This window comes from Acinonyx jubatus, chromosome D1 (genome assembly GCF_027475565.1).
Source record: "Acinonyx jubatus isolate Ajub_Pintada_27869175 chromosome D1, VMU_Ajub_asm_v1.0, whole genome shotgun sequence".
NCBI lineage: Eukaryota > Metazoa > Chordata > Mammalia > Carnivora > Felidae > Acinonyx > Acinonyx jubatus.
The window spans coordinates 96813627-96832271 of NC_069390.1; the positions used below are offsets into that span (position 1 = coordinate 96813627).

Genomic DNA, 18645 nt, shown 5'->3' on the forward strand with positions numbered 1-18645 from the left:
GGGACTTGCGTGGCTGAGTTGGCTAAACGTCTGACTTCCGATCAGGTCATGATCGTACCAGTCCTGAGTTCAAGCCCCGTGTGGGGCTCTGCACTGACAGCATGGGCCTGCTTGGGATTCTCTCTCCCTCCCTCTTTCTCTGCCTCACCCCCATTCACGTGCTCTGCTTCTCTCTCTCTCTCAAAATAAATAAATAAACTTAAAAAAAAAAGCGTAGTAAGTAAGGGGTCAGTCAGTTAAGCGTCAGACTGGCTCAGGTCATGGTCTCAGAGTTCAAGCCCCAAGACCCCTTGAGACCCGCATCGGTCAAGCCCCGATCCCTGCGTCAGGCTCTTGACTCTCGGCTCTCGCCTATCAGCATGGAGCCCACTCCAGATCCTCTGTCCCCCTCTCTCTCTGCATGCCCCCTCGCTTTCGGTCTCAAAAGTAAATATTTTTTTAAAGTGTAACACATACCTCTCATCTCTCCCCTGCTATGTTGTACCACTCCCTTTTGCTAAGAAGAAAATGAGGGGACCTCCAAAGCTGCAAAATGTCAAGGGTCACTACCCAAGAGTCTCTCTTTTTCCTTCTGATCCCACACACCCCCCTCCTCTTAGTCTCAGCTCATTTCTTCCCTTACAACTTGAACCTCCACCACACCTCTTGGTTATGTGTGTCCTCTGCATGGAACCAGCCTTCAGCGGGTATCACCTAGTGGTTCTCTGGCATCGGTTCCCCTTGTGAGACAGGACCCACTCCACTGGAGGGGGCACAAAGGCCTCTGCAGGTAGGTGTTTCCTTTGGACTCTTCCACTCCTGTGACATGTCTCCACTCTGCAGCCTTCTTCCTTCCTTCCTTTCTTCCTTTCTTTCTTTCTTTCTTTCTTTCTTTCTTTCTTTCTTTCTTTCAACGTTTATTTATTATTGAGAGACAGACACAGAGTGTGAGCAGGGGAGGGATAGAGAGAGGGGGGAGACACAGAATCCGAAGCAGGCTCCAGGCTCCGAGCTGTCAGCACAGAGCCCGACGCGGGGCTCGAACTCACAAACTGCAAGATCATGACCTGAGCCGAAGTCGGTCACCCAACCAACTGAGCTACCCAGGCGCCTCACAGCAGCCTACTTCTTTTAGATGTACTGTGGACTCTGAATAGTTCCATTTAAAAATGTCCCCTTTCTGACCACAAGCATTCCCCTCTGCCCTCTAATCTTCAGAAGCCTCATCGGAACCTCTAATGCTTTGTTTTTTGGCTTTTTTTTTTTTTAAGTAAGCTCTATGCCCAACATGGGGCTTGAACTCATGACCCTGAGATCAAGAGTTGCATGCTTTATCGACTGAGCCAGCCAGGTGCCCTGAAACCTCCAGTGCTTTGATCCTAACCACTACCTTCTGGTCTCTCAGGGGCTCCCTGTCCAGTCTTCTCCAGCTGCTCTAATTACCCTGTTCCTTGGCCCGACACCATCCACGTCCTGGCTGTGGGTCAACCCAGCGGTCTGTCTTCTGCTTTTGCTCCAGGGGTGCTGGTATCTGCTACAAAAAAGTACCTGGTTGTGGTGAATTTGCCAGTGCCTGATCTTGGCCTTCGACCATCAGCTGATCTCACTCTTTTATCCTTTAATAGCGATTCTTATCACTCTCCTCAAAACTTTAATTCCTACTTCCTCAAGGAAATAGAGACAACCAGATGTGAAAGCTTTCTCACCCCTCCCATTCATCCCTCCTTCCCTTGCTCAAAAGGGGTGTCTCCATTCCTTCCCCAAGTGTCATTTATCTACTTGTCCTCTCCATTCCTTGCCCGGTCAAGAAATGCAAGCTATCAAGCGTGAAGAGTTGCCAGCATCCACCAACCTTGCCTCTCAGCCTCAACTCCTGCTGTTGAACAGGACGGCTGTGCTCCTTATTCCCAAAGTGCATCATGGGATTCCTGCCCTTGAGCAAAATTCATCCATCCATCTACCATTCACTATACCTATATTCGATAGGTCGTAACCTTACGGAAATGACCTGATTCCCCATGACCATTCCTCCCTCCCCTCATCTTGGGGAAACATTTCTCTTCTATACCTTAGTCAGCTCTCCTGGGCTCTTCTCTGAAGACTGTGGACTTGCCCCAAGTAAGAGAAAAGAAGCATTCGCTTCCACACTCCTGGGCCGCCTGCCTTCTCTTTGTACCCCCACTCTTTAAGGGACAGTAAGGTAGGCTGTCTCCTTAATCTTCAGACACCATGATGTCTGACGTATGGGCTGACTCTGGATGAAACCCTAAGGTAATCAAGTTAGCAGTGTCATCGCCCTACCTCCAAAGTCCTGCGCTGATCCAGCCCCAGCCTCTGATATCCTTCCATAGGGCTCTAGTTGCTTCGATTCAATAACCCCTCATGCTAGCTCCGGTGCTTTCTAACCTATGCATGCTGAGCCCAGAATCCCCTTCCCCCGAAGAACTGGATTCACGCAGTAGCAAGCCAGAACCTCTTCCACTGTCCCCATGGTACAGAGCATGAGATCTGGTGTGGGTGTAACTGTCAAGACTGGTAAGGGAGGTACTTTACATAAGGGATTGGCTTGATCCTCAAGACACTGCTCAACTGAGGAAAGGACGGCATCAGGGATGCTGGAGGGGGCAGCCTGAGCCACTGCTTAGAGCACCAGCAAGGGGGTGCCTGGGTGGCTCAGTCGGTTGAGCATCTGACTTCGGCTCAGGTCATGATCTCACGGTCCGTGGGTTCGAGCCCGCGTCGGGCTCCGTGCTGACAGCTCGGAGCCTGGAGCCCGCTTCGGATTCTGTGTCTCCCTCTCGCTCTGCCCCTCCCCTGCTCATGCTCTGTCTCTCTCTGTCTCGAAAATAAATAAAAACGTTAAAAAAAATTTTTTTTTGTTAGCTTATTTTATTGTAAGAATACACAGCATATAATACATATACAAAACGTGTTAATCAACTTCTTACGTTATTGATGAGGCTTCTGGCTAACGGCAGGCTATCGCCAGTTAAGTTTTAGGGGAGTCAAAAGTTACACATGGATTTTCAATTACGTGGGGGGAGTCGGCGCCCCCACCCCCCGCATTGTTCAAGGATCCACTGTATTTGAATCGTATATGGAAAGTGGGGCACCACAGTGTGTTTTCAAGGTTTGGAGTCTTTAAAGTCTTCATCTGGTCATGGTTAGGAGAAAGGTCTCTAAGGACTTGCCTTTGGGGTTTGTCTTTGGCCCTGTTTTATTCAACCTTTTAATCCACCTCTTGGGGACAGGTGCCAATCTCACAAGACAAAATTTAATAAGGATAAACAGGAGGGCCTGCTGTTAAGACCAAGGTAACAAGTGCATACCTTGGAAGGAGCATGGTTTGGGCAGCACAAAGTATGTAAAGACAGGGGTTCTACTAGAGGACAGTGGCTTCACAATGTGTAACCACCAAAAACACAGGCCCGGAGGAGGTGGGGTGGAAGGGGCCCCAAATTAAGTGACGTGAGAAGATATAGAAGAAACTGAGGGTACTTAGCCCAAAGAAACCTCGCTTGTCTTCAACGAACTGAAGGCCTGCTGGGGTTAGTGGATTATACTTGTTTAGGGGAAGGACAGGGCGTGGGTGGCAAAATCAGTACAAGACCCTAGAGGAGTGAGCCTGGGAATGAGATGGCCTTGCTTGAGCACATTTTTCATTCACATTTCCTCTCTTCTCCACACTGCCATTTCCTCGAAGGTGCTCTCGTAGAGGCAACGTGAACATCCACACGGGCATAACCTTAAAGCCCTCATTGTTTCTTGTCTGAATTCTTCCCAGCAGCCCCCTAACTTCTCACTGTTCCAATCTGTGTTCCTCATCACTGGCAGAATCACCGTCCTAAAACCTCACGTGGATCCTTTTGGGCGGCCCGGCCTTCCTTCCTGGTCTCGTCTCTCCCCGTGGTGTACTGCCCTGTGCTGCAGGCCACGGAGTCCTCCTTCAGGTGTAGAGACCTGGTTTCCTCTACCTGGAACAATGTGTCCACCTCTTTGTACCTTGTAGCTCTAATCACTTCCTTGATGAAGCCTTTCCTGATCCCTCACCCACGTAATGCGGTCTCCTCCTCCTCTGAGCCTCCTCAGTGAACTCTGGTAGGCTTCCAACCCTCCACTTACTTTGGTCTTGTCTCTGTACTCCAAGTCTCTTCAGGGCAGAGAGTTTCACTCATCTCTGGGTTTTACTCATCATTTACTGTATCTTTACCACCTGCCACGGTGCCCGGACTATAGAAGGAACTCAGTAAACGGCGGCTGGAATTAACGAAAAGCTTGTTCTTTCCTAAATTCTTCCTGCAACAGGCACATGCTGTTTTTGTGGTAAGAGTTAAGTTCGGTCCTCTCAAAAAGGTGCAGAAATCTTTTGTGGGCAGCTTTCTGCCCACGAATACCCCTGAGAGTATTCCCTTGACCTCAAGAGTGGCAGCGACCCCAAGAATGGACACAGGGTGCCCAGAAGTGACTAGACAGGCCAAGCGAAATGGTTCTTCTTTTTGGAGGGTTTCAACCTCTTTGAGAATCTAGTGAAAAACAGACCCTTTCCCCAGAAAACTGTACATTCAGACACAATTTTCTAATCTGGTCTTTAAACCTACAGTACCTGCCATTCCCTAGGGCCTCCAAATCCACCACCCGTCCCAGCTTCCTCCTCAGCTCCACAGGTAGAGACCCTGCCCCAGAGACACTGGATTCTAACCAGGACTCAGACGGGATGGCCGTGGCCAGGTGCCCTACCTTCCTGTCTCCCAGCCGATCGTGCATTCTAGAGGGAGTGTTCCTACTGCCCGCTCACAGCCTACGCCTGAGACCTCCATGGAGACAGCAGATGCTCTGAGAAGAAATGGAGAAGTTTCACCAAGGGGGGAGGGGGGGGAGCAAGAGTAAAGATACAAACAAAAACAAACCCCAGTCACTAAAAGGAGAACAAGCCTAATGAGTCAACTCCTCTTCTGGGCAGCTGCATCTCCTATCTGGTTGAGAGCCACCAAGCATAAGGAAGACATGAGTAAGAGCCCGTGTTTCTTTTATTACCAAAACAACCGTTACACACACACTCAGTGCCTCCAATCCCATCCCTGAGGGTAACCATGAAAGTCCTTGCGATCGCAGGAGCCCTTTAGAGGGAGATGGCTGCCTGGTTCATGCTGCCTTGGCTGGTTGTAAGGAAAAGGCCCTCGCAGGAACCGGTTATGTGTCACCCCTGGACCTAAGGACGGGAATGGGTGCGAGTTGACGGGGGCTTTTACTCACTGTTTCAGAGTGACTAGGGGGTTATGGGTAAGCCTGATACCAGCCCCTCTACAAGGACACACACAACCAGCGCATCCCCCTCAAGGAACCCAAACTTCTCAGATCCCCACAAAGCGCCGTCTGGCAGAAAAGGAAGTCCTTTGGATGCGCTGAATGACGCAAGCCGGGTCCAGAGTGCACCACACAGCTCTTGGCATCACCCTTAAAGGCATCCGTTGGCAGGGGCTGCCCACTAGGGGCACTGCCACCAGCCTGGCTCACACGCCAGGGTCTGGGGTAGGAATGGTCAGGCTCTGCAGCCCTCACACCATCTGGACTTGTGGCTCCTCAGCTATTCCCTGAAGCTTTTCCATGACGTTCCCTGAGGGGGGCTCGGGGGCTGGGGGGGGCTCTCCCGGGGCCTCGGACAGCACATAGTAGACAACCTCTTGCTCGCCCTGGGCGTTGGTCTGGTTCACCACATGGATGACGGGGCTGGGAGTGTCCTGAGAGGCTGAGAGGGCCGTGCCGTCACCGCTCCCACCCTCCTCTTCCTCTTCGGCCTCTTCCTGGGGTCCCGGGTCCCCTGGCACTGCTTCGAGAATGATGCCCTGCAGGCTGCTCTCACTCAGCGATGCTCCCGGGTCCAATCCATCCTGCGGCTGCCGCAGCAGCTGCTGTGTCAGCTCCACACTCTCATAGCGAACCAGCTGCAGCCGCATGTAGCCATCTTCATGCTCCTTGTACCTGGGGAAGCGGGAGCATGGGGGGCAGCAAACATGCACAGGGGGACGCAGAAATGTCCAGAGACCGGCAAGCTACGGGACAAACACGAGGGATGGGAGAAGCCCTGGGATGTTAAGTGATAGGAGTTGGAGACCAAGAGGGGTCTTTACTGGAATACGCAGAAGAAATGACAAGAGGGAGGGAGCATTACTCGAAATGGAAAATTTGATGTAGAAACTTGAGAGGAAGGGAGGGAGGGAGGGGGTGCAGAGGGGGAAAAAGAAATGATCTGTGTTGGAGGGTGGGAGTGTCACAGGATTCAGGAGATGGCCTTGGGGCTACGGATGAGGGCCCTTAGGCTCCAGTTCTGGCTGTAGGGCTTTGGCACTGTGCCTTCCATTCAAAGGTCACAAAACTCATCTTTGCTCCACCACTGATTCTCAGGGTTCCCCGAACCTCAACGGAGACGGTGGACATCCAATTATCCTCAAATTCAAGGTTAACTTGTTGAAAAGGTTATCGGGGGGTGGGGGGGGAAGGTCTGCGAACCTACGGGGCAGGGTTCAGAGACATACCGAAAACGGGGGTGCCCTGAGGGCCACTTGAACTGGTGCTTCTCTCGAAGGTGCACGGTGAGGTTGTTGCCCCTCGTGAAGCATTTGTCACATACGTGACATTTGTATCTCGGCTCTGAGTCTCCCTGATGGGGAGGGGAGGGAGAGTGAGGCCAGCTCTGCATCCTGGGCTCCCCCACACCTGCACTTGCCCTCTCCCACCGACCGCCCAACTCACCTCATGCACTTTTCGGTAGTGAGACTTGATAGAGCAGAGGGATCGTGCGCTGAAGCCGCAGCTCTCGAAGTCACACCTGTAGGCTGGCTCCTTGCTATGGGTGTCCAGGTGCTTCCGCAGGTCAATCAGATTCTTGCAGCTGCCAGGAGAGGTCAGGAGCGGTGGGAAGGCACGGGGGACCCTGGACCTCGGGTTCTCCCATTTCTGGCCCCTGGTTCCCCTTACCTGTATTCACAACAGTCACACTTAAAAGGCCGGTCCTCGCTGTGGCGAAAGCGCATGTGGTTTCGGAGGGACGATGGCAGCGGGCAGGTCATATCACACAGAGGACACTTATAGTGATTCACTGAGAGGAGCAGAGAGGAGGCTGTGATCGGGGGCCTAGCGGATACCTGGAGGGTGGGCAAGGAGGTTGGGGGCGCCGGCCGCTCACCATGGTTACGCATATGGTCCCGCAACAGCCGCTCCGTGGCAAATCTCTTGGAACAGTGAGAGCACTGGAAGCGTTGCTCTACAGTGGGGCAGGCAGAAGAGAGCCTGGGCTGCGGAGGATGGCAGAGAGGCACAGACAGGAGAGCAAGCCCGGGAGAGAAGAACCACCCAAGAAAGGGGGAGCTCAGGAACCAGGGATGGACACAGACCATGGAAAGAGCAAGGTGCTTGCAGTCGAGAACCTGAATGAGAATCCCTGCTTGACCCCTAACTAGCTGTGCGACCTCAGGTAAGTGAGTTAACCTGGCCCTCGGTTTCTTCACCTGCAGAAAGGGGGAGGAACAGCATACCTCATGGGGTTGCGAGGATTCACTGGGAAGAGATGCGGCACACAGTAAGCACTGAACAGTAAGAGCACCTAATGACTCTCCTGTCACACTGTGGCAGGTGACTGAGTCCTAGAGGTAGATGTAGCCAGGCTGCAGATGCCTTCGGTGGCCCCCTCTCCTGGGAACATGCCCCTTACCCCCACCGCAAGGACGGCCTGCACCCACTCCCCTTCTTCTCTGATTGCTTACGATCCAACGCGGTCTGGCGACGGATGTGATCTAAGAACTTGGTGTTGTTGGCAAACATGCCCCCGCAGGTGGGGCAGGCCACCACCTTCTCCTGGGTGTGGCTGCGGAGGTGCTCTCGAAGCTTACGGCAGTCCTTGAAGGTGCAGGTACAGCCTGGGAAGGAAAGCCCCAGTCAGGCTCAAACGCCCAGAGGCAGTTCTGACATCAAGTCTCCGGCCAGCAGCCGACCTTACCCTGGGGGACTGGTCCCATACCCCGCCGCCCCAACCCCTTACCACCCCCAGGGATTCTTTAAGGACAAGACGTTAAGGAGTGGCCCTACCTTTCCAGCCACACAGCACCACCTGGTTGTCTTTGCCGACCGCTTGGTATTCACAGCACAGGCTGTGTGCTTCCACGTGCCGATAGAACCACTCGGGGTTGTCGAAGGAACTCTGTGCCAGGGGCAACTTGGGGTTAGGACCGAGGGTGGCTAGAGGGACTTTTACACCGACGTGCCTAAAGGGGGTTTCTTGGCGCTCTCTCAAACTAACTTGGTGGGCCTGAGAAAGTTTGAGCATGGGGGCCACCCGGAAATGAAATGACATAGTAGCAGGAACCTGGCAGACGCAGGGCATCCCTGAGAGGGTCAAGGCATCTTGAGCTAAGATCCCCAACTTCCTTCCACCCCTACGCCCAGCACTGCCCGCTGACCTCACAGTGCTCCCACAGACACAGGAAGTGGTCAGGGATGTCAGGGATGATGTTGCGGCTCTGGAAGTCCAGGATGCAGGGGCTGAGGTCGGCCTGGCTCTGCAGAGCCTGCAGCCCCCACTGCTTCAGCTTGGTGTGGTAGCAGTGGAAGTAGACGTGGCGGATGAGGTCAGCAGAACTGTCCATAGAGCAAAAGCCACACTCCTGCCACAAGCAGGAGAATTCTTCTTCTGCAGAAAGGGGTTTAGGGGGAAAAGTCTGATACCTTCCAAAGCTCAGCTCTCCTTCTACCTGTGACACTTAGCAGCGAGCGAGCAGGCTGCACTCTGACCGAATTACCACAGTTCATTCGGCAAATACCAGCATTTAACAACTACCAATCGTGCACCAGGCACTGGGGGGGTGGCGGGGGGGTGGTTGATGAGTAAAGAGTCCCGGTCCTTGCCCTCACGATAGCTTTCAGTCAGGGAGAGGAAAGGTTAGTTAAGTAATCCCACGTATAAATCTAAAACTGCAGCCAGCTCCGAGTTCTACGAAGGGGGCAGGGGTTGCGGGTTACTGAAACATAATTAAACAGAGCCCATGTGATGTAGGCATGGAGGACTCGGAAGTGTCGCTGCGTTGAGATCCGAAGGGCGAGCATCTGTGAGCTAGATGGGGAAGTGTGGTCGAGGCAGAGGGAAGGGTGTGTGCAAGGTCCAGAGCCACAAACTCACAGTGTGGCCGGCGTGCGCTGCCGGCTCCCAAGCTGGGACACCCCTCACTCCTTCCCGTCGGACCACAGGTCCTTCTTTCCTCCAAATTCTGCCCGAGATCCACCCTCTCCGGGAAAGCCATCAGCTGCGGCAGTCCAATGCCTGGCTCTCGTGCATCTCTCTCAAAGCACATTTTCAATGCTTTACAGGGGCTTACTTGTTTTTAAAAGGAGCTACTTTGAAATATATAATAACCCCCTAATTTCTCTTTTGTGTACGTACTGTTTGACTTCTGAAACTATCACTTATGCTTCATAGTCACTAGACTTAAAACAGAATCTGAGGTTGGGGAAGGAGAGCTGCCTCTGTACTTTGTGTAGAACAGAATTTTTAAAATTGTTTTGTGACCTGTTAGTGACTGAATACATCAACTTAGGGAGGCTCAAACCAATTTTTATTTTTTTAAGTAGGCTCCAGGCCCAACGTGGGGCTTGAACTCACGACCCTGAGATCAAGAGTCACACGCTCTACCCACTGGGCCGGCCAGGCACTCTCCCCCATTTTTTTTTTTTTTAATGAAAAAGAATAAGAATACTTGAGAGAACATTTAATAAAAGCAAGTATTGTTTCAAGTATTTTTTTTAACTTTTTATCTGGGGTTGGGAAGTAAAATGCATGCCTATCTGGTAGTTGCAGTGGAAAAAAAAAAAAAATTGAGAAGCATTACCAGAGAAGCACAAAAGCAGGTTGTCGACAGCTTGTATAATAATAATATGATCCTTTTTAAAAAAGAAAATCATCTTTATCTAATTTATTATTGCATGCAGAGAGACGTCAAAAGAACATTCACTAAAGTAATGTCACTAATTGCCTTTTGATGGCAGGCTGGCGGATTCAGATTCGTCCCACATTTCCTTGTTGAATGAATCTTCTATGATGAGTCTACAATGCTTTTTTTTTAATATGAAATTTATTGTCAGATTGGTTTCCATAAAACACCCAGCGCTCATCCCAACAGGTGCCCTCCTCAATGTCCATCACCCACTTTCCCCTCCCTCCCACCCCCCATCAACCCTCAGTTTATTCTCAGTTTTTAAGAGTCTCTTATGGTTTGCCTCCCTCCCTTTTTTTTCCCCTTCCCCTCCCCCATGGTCTTCTGTTAAGTTTCTCAGGATCCAATTAAGAGTGAAAACATATGGTATCTCTCTTTCTCTGTATGACTATTTCACTTAGCATAACACTCTCCAGTTCCATCCACGTTGCTGCAAATGGCCATATTTCATTCTTTCTCATTGCCAAGTAGTACTCCATTGTGTATATAAACCACAATTTCTTTATCCATTCATCACTTGATGGACATTTAGGCTCTTTCCATAATTTGGCTATTGTTGAGAGTGCTGCTATAAACATTGGGGTACAAGTGCCCCTATGCATCAGTACTCCTGTATCCCTTGGGTAAATTCCTAGCAGTGCTATTGCTGGGTCACAGGGTAGATCTATTTTAATTTTTTGAGGAACCTCCACACCGTTTTCCAGAGCGGCTGCGCCAGTTTGCATTTCCATCTACAACGCTTTTATAAGCAAAACAAGCACAATTAGGAAAGGAAAGTCAGACGTTCTACCTTCCTTGAGCTCCTTCCCCCTCCTGTCCTGCCCCCTTACCAAGTGGGTCCTCCTCCTCATCCTCCTCCTCCCCGGAGGCGTGCAGGTGCTGCCGGAGGTGCTGAGTGACATGCTCGCAGAACTCCTCCATGGCTGAGCACACAAAGGAGCAGGACCCCCACTCACACTGTAGCCCCAGATTCTCCTTTCGGGGAACTTTCCCAGGGGGCGGCATGGCCTTCACCCTAGAGTGGAAAGAAACCCACAGCTGCAAGGATTCCACCCAAACGCCACCAGGGGGTGAACGGCTGGACTGACAGGCTGCCTAGAGGCGGCAGCAGGCACCTTCTCCCGTGACCTGTGAGAAACCCTGTGCTTTTTCAATAAGGATGGAGTAGCAGTTCCTCAAACCCCTGGAAGCTGTCTGGCGTTCTTGGGAAGGGAAAAACACACTAACATTATTGAGCGTGTGCCAGGCACTGAGCTAAGAACTTTAAAGGCCCATTTCTCTTGAAGCTTCAGAGCAACTGGCCAAGAAGGAATTAATTATTCCAATGGGATGCAGAACAACGCACAGGTTCAAAGAGATGGCTCTGGACAAGGAAGAGACTTCAACTCTAGACTCCTGTGTCCGCCACCTACTAGCTGTGTGACCCTGGCCAAGTAACTTAACCCTTCTGTTCCTGAACATCCTCATCTTCAAAACGGGGATAGCAAAACCTTTTGTTGTTAATTTCACACTTAACTGTATGTCAAGCATCATACTAAGCATATTATATTATGTCACTGAATTACCAACACCACCCTATGAGGTAAGTACTATTTTTGACTTCATTTACAAATAGGAACCTCTGGCTCAGAGAGGTTAACTGGTTTGTTCAAGGTCACACACTACTCGTGTGGTAGGGTCAGGTCAGGCTGACTCCAAAGTCCATATTCTTTCCACACGGCTTACAGATGAGCCCAGAAGCTCTTTATTTTTCACTGCATCATGTCCTAAATTCCCACCAGACTTTCAAACTGCCATACTATCAGCCTTTGCCTAATCTATCCAGTGGTTACTCACCACTCCCCTGACATTCTCTGAACTAAAATGTCTATTTAATCCTTGAACAGAGATTTGAACTGTGCGGGTCCATTTATAATTTATATGCAGACTTTTAAAATACTTTTCAAATACATTGGAAAATTTTGGGATATTTGCAACAATTTGAAAAACTTTGCAAATGAACTGTGTAGCCTAGAAATATTTTAAAAAATTAGGGGTGTCTGGGTGGCTCAGTCAGTAAAGGGTCTGACTTTGGCTCAGGTCATGATCTCGCGGTTCTTGAGTTTAAGCCCCACATCAGGCTCTGTGCTGACAGCTCAGAGCCTGGAGCCTGCTTCATATTCTCTATCTCCCTCTCTCTCTGCCCCTCCCCTGCTCACACTGTCTCTAAAAAAAATAAGAAAAAGGTAGGTCACAAACACATAAAATATATGTAGACACCAGTCTTTCATTATTTAATACCATAAAATATATACAAATCTATTAAAAAAGTTAAAATTTATCAGGGCACCAGGCTGGCTCAGTCAGTGGAGCATATAATTCTTGATCTTGGGGTCATGAGTTTGAGCCCCACACTGGTTGTAGAGATTACTTAAAAAAAATTTTTATTAAGTTAAAATTTATCAAAACTTACACACACACGTACAGACTGTCATCTTTTCATTTTTGACATCTAGTGTTAGTAACACATGTAATATGTGCAGTGTTGTTGTTTTTACATAAGACAATATTTTTTTAAGTTTATTTATTAACAGAGAGAGAATTTATTAAGAGAGAGAATAATTTAATTATTAAGAGAGACAGGCTCTGCACTGTCAGCACAGAGCTCGATGCGGGGCTCAAACTCATGACCCGTGAGATCATGACCTGAGCCAAAACCAAGAGCCAGATGCTTAACCGACAGTAGAGCTATTAGTAGTTAAGCTTTGGGGGAGTCAAAAGTTATACATGGATTTTTGATTGCGTAAGGGTTGGCACCCCAACCTCCACGTTGTTCAAGGGTCAAGTACAGATTCCATTTGAACAAAAGAGGCCTTATCTGTCTAGCTGATATCGTACCTTGGGTATTTACAGTGCTAGTCATGCTTAGGCCTACAATAAATGCCTGTTGAAGAAAGCTGAATAAGAACCTGCAGGTTCTCCACCTTTAATATGAATTCAATTGCAGGGTTCTCTAGCCACCCTGCCAGAGATTCGGATTCAGGTAGGCTGGGGTTAAGCTTAGAAATCTGCCCTTTTACCTCGGCACCCCAGTTCTGATGCAGGCAGTTCCAGAAGCACAGTTTGTGGAACAATAAAAGAATAGTTTCCCTCATTAAAAGGAAACAGAATGACAGAGGACAACAGTGAAAGCAAAAGTCCAGGGACAAGAGAGGACACTAAGAGGCCTTGACTCTGCCTGGTGTGTCACCTCTGGGCGGATGTTAACTGATTGTCGCTGCCCTAGAAGGGAGCAAGGCACTGGTCTACCTGACAGAGCTGGGAACTCTGGGAAAGGCCTTTACTTACTACACATGGAGAAGAAAAAAAAAAAAACCACAGAAAAAACAAAACACGTGAAATCCTTCATGACTACAAGTTCAAGAACCTCTTATACCTAACTGCTTATCAGAGAAACCCCTTTTTAATCCAAGGCTTTTGCCCCTCCTCCGAGAAGCCAGTCACCTCGGACACTCTGGGATGTCCATGGGGCTGCTGGGCTGCTCGAGACTAACAGTGAACCTTATCAGGATAAAACGTTCACTGTTTTTATAACATTGGGGTAGGAAAAGTAGGGAACACCTTCCTAAGGCAGACACAACATCCCAAACCTCCTCTAACTCTCTGCCTACGGGATTCAAGTCCACCTAGTACCGCATGCAAAGCTCTTCAACTGGCCTCAACTTACTTCTCCAGGAACTCGGTAAAGAAACTAACCCTTCTTGAGGGCCTACCATGAGTCAGCCCTGTGGAAACTTCTCTTCCAAAGTTCATTTCAAAGTGAGAGCGCCCAGACTCTAACCCAAAGATCACACCCTCCTCCTCTACACCATGATGCTGCTCTGGCTTCCTCTCCCGTTCATTCGTTCCTCTTCCTCTCTGATTCAATGAACTTTATCTTAAACACATCACGTTCTCCTCAAGCTCTCTGCCTGAGAAACTTCTCCCTACCCTTCAAGCCCAATGTCCCCTCCTTGATGAGTTCTTTCCCAATTCATCCAGGTGCAGCTGGAATATCTACCTGCTGTCCCCACAGCACTGTGCACACCTTCATTATGGTGTTGCTACAGTGGAATGGAAGGTCTGTCTCCCCCAGACTAGGAGCTTCTCAGGGCAGGGACCATCACCCCTTCATCGCCTATTCCCAACATTAGCACAGAGCTCTGTACTCCCCAGACACTCAATAAATGTCAGCATCTGATCACATTCCAGGAAGCTTTCCAAAACTACCCACCCCTCAGGTTATGCTTGCCTCTTGGTTCTATGTCTGGCATAAATAATGCCAGAAAATCTCGACCCTATTTGTATGCTGCCCATGGTCACTCATGGTCATTTGATGTGTTCTATTCTCATTTACCCAATGGGACAATCTTAGCTGCTTCTGGGCAGAAACCGCATCACACCCACCTGTTGTTGACTGGTGGGCAAGACCCAGGAGATGGGTTATCTAGATATCGAGAACGACCTGAACCTTAGGCAAAGCTCCCCAAATCCCTCTTTTTTTTTTTTTTTTTAAATTTATTTTTGAGAGAGAGAGCGAGTGGGAAAGGGGCAGAGAGAGAGGGAGACACAGAATCAGAAGCAGGCTCCAGGCTCTGAGCTGTCAACACAGAGCCCGACGTGGGGCTCAAACTCACAAACCCGTGAGATCATGACCTGAGCCAAAGTCAAACACTTAACTGACTGAGCCACCGAGGCGCCCCCCTGAATTCCTCTTTTGTCGTCCCCCAGCTTCCTTTACTTTCTTTGCCTGTGTCCTACTTGTTTCTAGCCTGGGGAACAGTGGGACAGTGACAATCTGGTCACCACTCCTCTTTCTGTGAGCAAAGTGAGGCAACTTGTATACTGGCAAGGGCAATGGACAAGTTGTCAGAAAACCTGGGCTCAAGTTCCCCGTCTCAATGATTTTACTCTGCCTAGAATAATGTAACATTAAGTACCTACTGTAGACAAAGCACTGTTCTAAGAATCTTATGTATATAAAAACTCACTAATACAACCACCTACCTATTGAGGGAAGTACCACTATTATCCCACTTCACAAATGAGGAAATGGGCCCTGATAGGTTAAATAATTTACCCAAAGCCACAAGCTAGGAAGTGATGGAGACAGAATTCAAAGCCAGGGAATTTGGTTCCATTTCCTTTCTACATCTGCCATCTTATCACTCCTTGTCTGATTCCTTCCTCTCCACAGACCTCATATCTGTATACACAATACCCCAAACATGTTTCATTAAGTAGCTATTTTGTCAGTTTCCTCCAATAAACTGTGGGCTCCTAGAAAGCCTGGCCTGTGCCCTGTTCAGTTCTAACTTCAGGGCCAGTACATCCTAATACAAGCTCTTTTAATGTTTACGTGAATCTATGACTTATTATTTTATTTTGGATAAATCACCTAGCTTCTCTGAACCTGTTTCTCTAAATGTAAAACAGGATACTACTATCACAGCTGATGTTAGAGTCAACAAAACTGGTTAGAAAGCTCCAACATTTACTAGCTGTGGGGCCCTAGGCAAGTTACTTAAGCCTCAGTTTCCCATATAGCAGAGGAATCATTAAACTTGTCTCACTGGATTGATTTATGGACTAAACTAGATAATGTAGATTAAAATGCTTAGCATAACACACCCCTAGAACTCAACAAGCGTCAGCTATTTGTATCCTTGCTTCTGACGGTGAGATGATCTAAGCAGAATTCTACAAAAAGGTCAACAAAAGGACAACCCGACGGATTCCCAACACTTCTTTTCATAAGGGGTCACAGTAAGAAAACAACCAGCAAATACTTGGGTATATATTTTAACGCAAGGCATCAAATTAACCCTGAACGATAGTCAAGAAAAGAAAGGACTGATGTCCTGAACCTCCTAAGGACTCACAATCTGGCCGAAGAGATGACTCTGACGTGTGAAGACAACTGCCAAAACAAAGCACCCGATGAGGGAGGTCAGGACAGAAAGAAATCCCAGTGCACAGGCGAAGCGGGGAAGACTTGTCCTGAGCGGCCGGGATCGGGCCCCTGAAACACCGGGAGAGTTCGAAGAGAAGAAAGGAGACCCTCCTGGCAGCCCCGCAGGTTTCTCGTAGTGCTTCCCGCATTAAGGCATGGCGGTGACCACGTCTCAGCAGCAGCCAAGCCCCACACGAGAAAGCAGGGAGGTTCGAGTTGGGGTTAGGGACTAAGGGCCAGGGGCGCTGCAGGCGCCAGGCCGACCGGCGTGGCCGAGCTACAAGACGAAGCCTCGCCAAGGTGACTAGGGAAGAGCCTGGCTTGAGCAGCCTACTCAGAGCGTCCCCAAAGTCGCCCAGGCAAGCCGGAAGCCAATTTACCGCCCCTCCGCTCCCGGGTCTCTCCAACTCTTCCCACCTCCGACCATCTCCGGAAGGGCGCTTGAGCGACGGCCACCGAGAGCCAATCATCGCTCTCGGATACCTCTAGCAGCCAATGGCCGCTACGACTGACGGAACCCGTGCGCGACCAAAATACGGAAGGGGCGGGAGCAAGGAGCGGCGGGCTTCGGGGATGGCAGCTTTGCTGCAGCCGCTGGGTTCCAGGCGAGGTGCGGGCGAGGATCCCGAGGCCCCGACTTCCCCCAACTGCGCAGGCTCCGCGCTCGGCACCCACTGGGCCTGCGCGGGGCTCCAGCTGCGCCCCGAGTGGCATCTCCTTCGTCGCGTGGGTTACCGTGTTAAGCTGCCCGCGAGCACAGGGAGGGGGAGTAGGAGGAGGCGGCGGTGGCGGCGCGTGAGGCTGGGTGCGAGCGGCTGTAAGCCCCGCCCGGCCCAAATTAGGGTCCTACCTCTATCCTTCGTTCTCTTACTCCGATTTCTTAAATATCGGCATTCCTGAGCCGTCTTCTCTCCCCCCGCCCCCCACCTCTCCTGTTCCCTGGCTCAGTAAGCAACCATGTTATCCACCCACTCCAAGTCAGAAACCCGGTAGTCATCCCTGATTTCTCTCTCGTGCATCACGTGCGACCCTCCTCCAAGTTGAATTCTACGTCCTTAAACACACGCCGGAGCTCTCGAATTCAGCCCCCTCTGCCCCTCCTCCGGGTCCTTCTCCGCTCCCTGTCTAGTCTATTAACGACGTCGAGCCCGGATGTCTACACTAACTGGTTCCATTGCGTGCACTCTTGTGTTCCTCTAAGCCATTCCCCACGGAGACCTAATCAAACCACCACCCTGCTTTAAACGCTAAAAGGCATTCTGTGGCCTTGGGGCACACACCGCCGCCCCCCCCCCCCCGCCCAAACTATAGTGAGGCTTTCTAGAACCTTCAGCATCTGAGTCCTGTGTACTTCGATGGTGTCTTGAGTCCTAGTCCTCTATTTCTGTTCTCCCGCCCCGAGTTACTTTCGGTTTCTCTACCACACCTAGCTGCCTTTTACTTTTTCTGCTCTGTACTTGTTTCCTCTGCCTGGTACCGTCTTTCCCTTCTCCCCAGTCTGGCATGTATTTGACTAACGCCTACTCATTCTTCTGGTCTCAGTGAATATGCTTCTTTTTCCAAGAAGTCTTCCAGTAAGGGAGGGCAGGGATTGTATGTGTTCTTCACCTTCATACTCCATCACTTAGTCTAGTGGCTGAAACATTAAGGGCTCAAGACATATTTGTTAAATAATAATGTACCTTAGTAAATAAAGTTCATTGGGGTTGATATTTATTTTGTTACATTTTTCTGTATTTCCTAACCTAAATAAGCCTATATAATTCATATCATCAGGAAACACATTAAATGTTCAATAGAAGATACTATTAAAAATAAGCATCAGAGTAAAATCTGAAATTTGTGCATGAAGTTTGTTACTAACAACAGCGAATTACATTATTGTCCCTATTTTAAAATAGGACTTTTAAAATACAATCCAGAAGTAACAAAAATATATTTTATCAACTTCATTCCTTCAAAAGCGCATAGAGTAATACTTCACAAAATGCCAACCTTACTTTAATTCAAATTTACACCACTGAAGATGGTTCTTAGCTTTAATTTAGCAATTGCATGAAGAAAAAGTTCATTCACAGAACTAGGTAGACTCAAAACAATTTTTACAGAGCAAAAATTTCAGGATAGCTCTGGAATCCACACATATGTCTTCGAAACTTGAGACTGAGTCTTGCTGTCTAGCATAGTTTACTTCCAGCTCAATCTGCTTCTCTTGAAAACAAGCTACAATTTTGGCCGGATAATTCAGACACATCCTCAGATTTGGTCTTTAAGAGCTGCCACAAAAACTTAAAAGCATAATTCATACTCCTCCAGAGCTGTGGCTCTCTTCCGAAAGTGTAAAATGAATAAAGTTATCAAGTGATGTTTTGTATTTCTTTTGTGTTCCTGTAAAAACACCTGTATCTTTGAAATGTGATCAGGTTCTTTACCATAAAATAGATGATTCCATTGAGCTCCGGGCAGCTCAACACTAGAAGCTGAGTACAGCTTCCAGTTAGCATCCACTCAATCCGCAGGTGCAGTGGGAATCTGAAGGCTCACCCCCGCCCCCCCCCCCCCCCCCCCCCAGTGACAAAAGTTTCTTGTAAAAATTCGAGATCAGTGTGTCTGGCTACCTTGGCATCCTGGTAAGCAAGCCGCTCCTGTGTGGACCACTAAGAGTTGCACTTTTTAGATCAGGCGAAATAGCTAGATAAATCTCTTTGAGTTCTC

At 49.3% G+C, this 18645-nt stretch overlaps 1 protein-coding gene across 9 annotated transcripts; it reads right to left on the reverse strand.

Annotated features, from left to right (window-relative positions):
• Nucleotides 1–2870: 2870 nt before the first annotated feature.
• On the reverse strand, nt 2871–17357 carry HINFP (histone H4 transcription factor). 9 transcript variants are annotated; one of them, XR_008290626.1, is made up of 13 exons: nt 16311–16422; nt 15860–15897; nt 10790–10974; nt 8433–8662; nt 8062–8173; nt 7740–7892; nt 7163–7240; nt 6955–7075; nt 6730–6868; nt 6513–6637; nt 5658–5958; nt 4102–4812; nt 2871–3953 (listed from the first exon to the last, which is right to left on the reverse strand). XR_008290626.1 is itself a non-coding variant. In XM_027036702.2 (12 exons), exons 1-12 carry the CDS (start codon nt 16398–16400, stop codon nt 4771–4773), a joined length of 1614 nt encoding a protein of 537 aa, XP_026892503.2. In that variant the 5' UTR covers nt 16401–16422; the 3' UTR covers nt 2871–4770. The 9 variants fall into 9 exon arrangements, 8 of the variants coding, with proteins under 8 accessions (XP_026892503.2, XP_026892504.2, XP_026892505.1 ...); XM_027036702.2 differs by having other exon boundaries at nt 2871–4812; XM_027036703.2 differs by lacking the exons at nt 2871–3953; nt 4102–4812 and adding an exon at nt 4989–5188 and having other exon boundaries at nt 16311–16421.
• Nucleotides 17358–18645: the final 1288 nt, after the last annotated feature.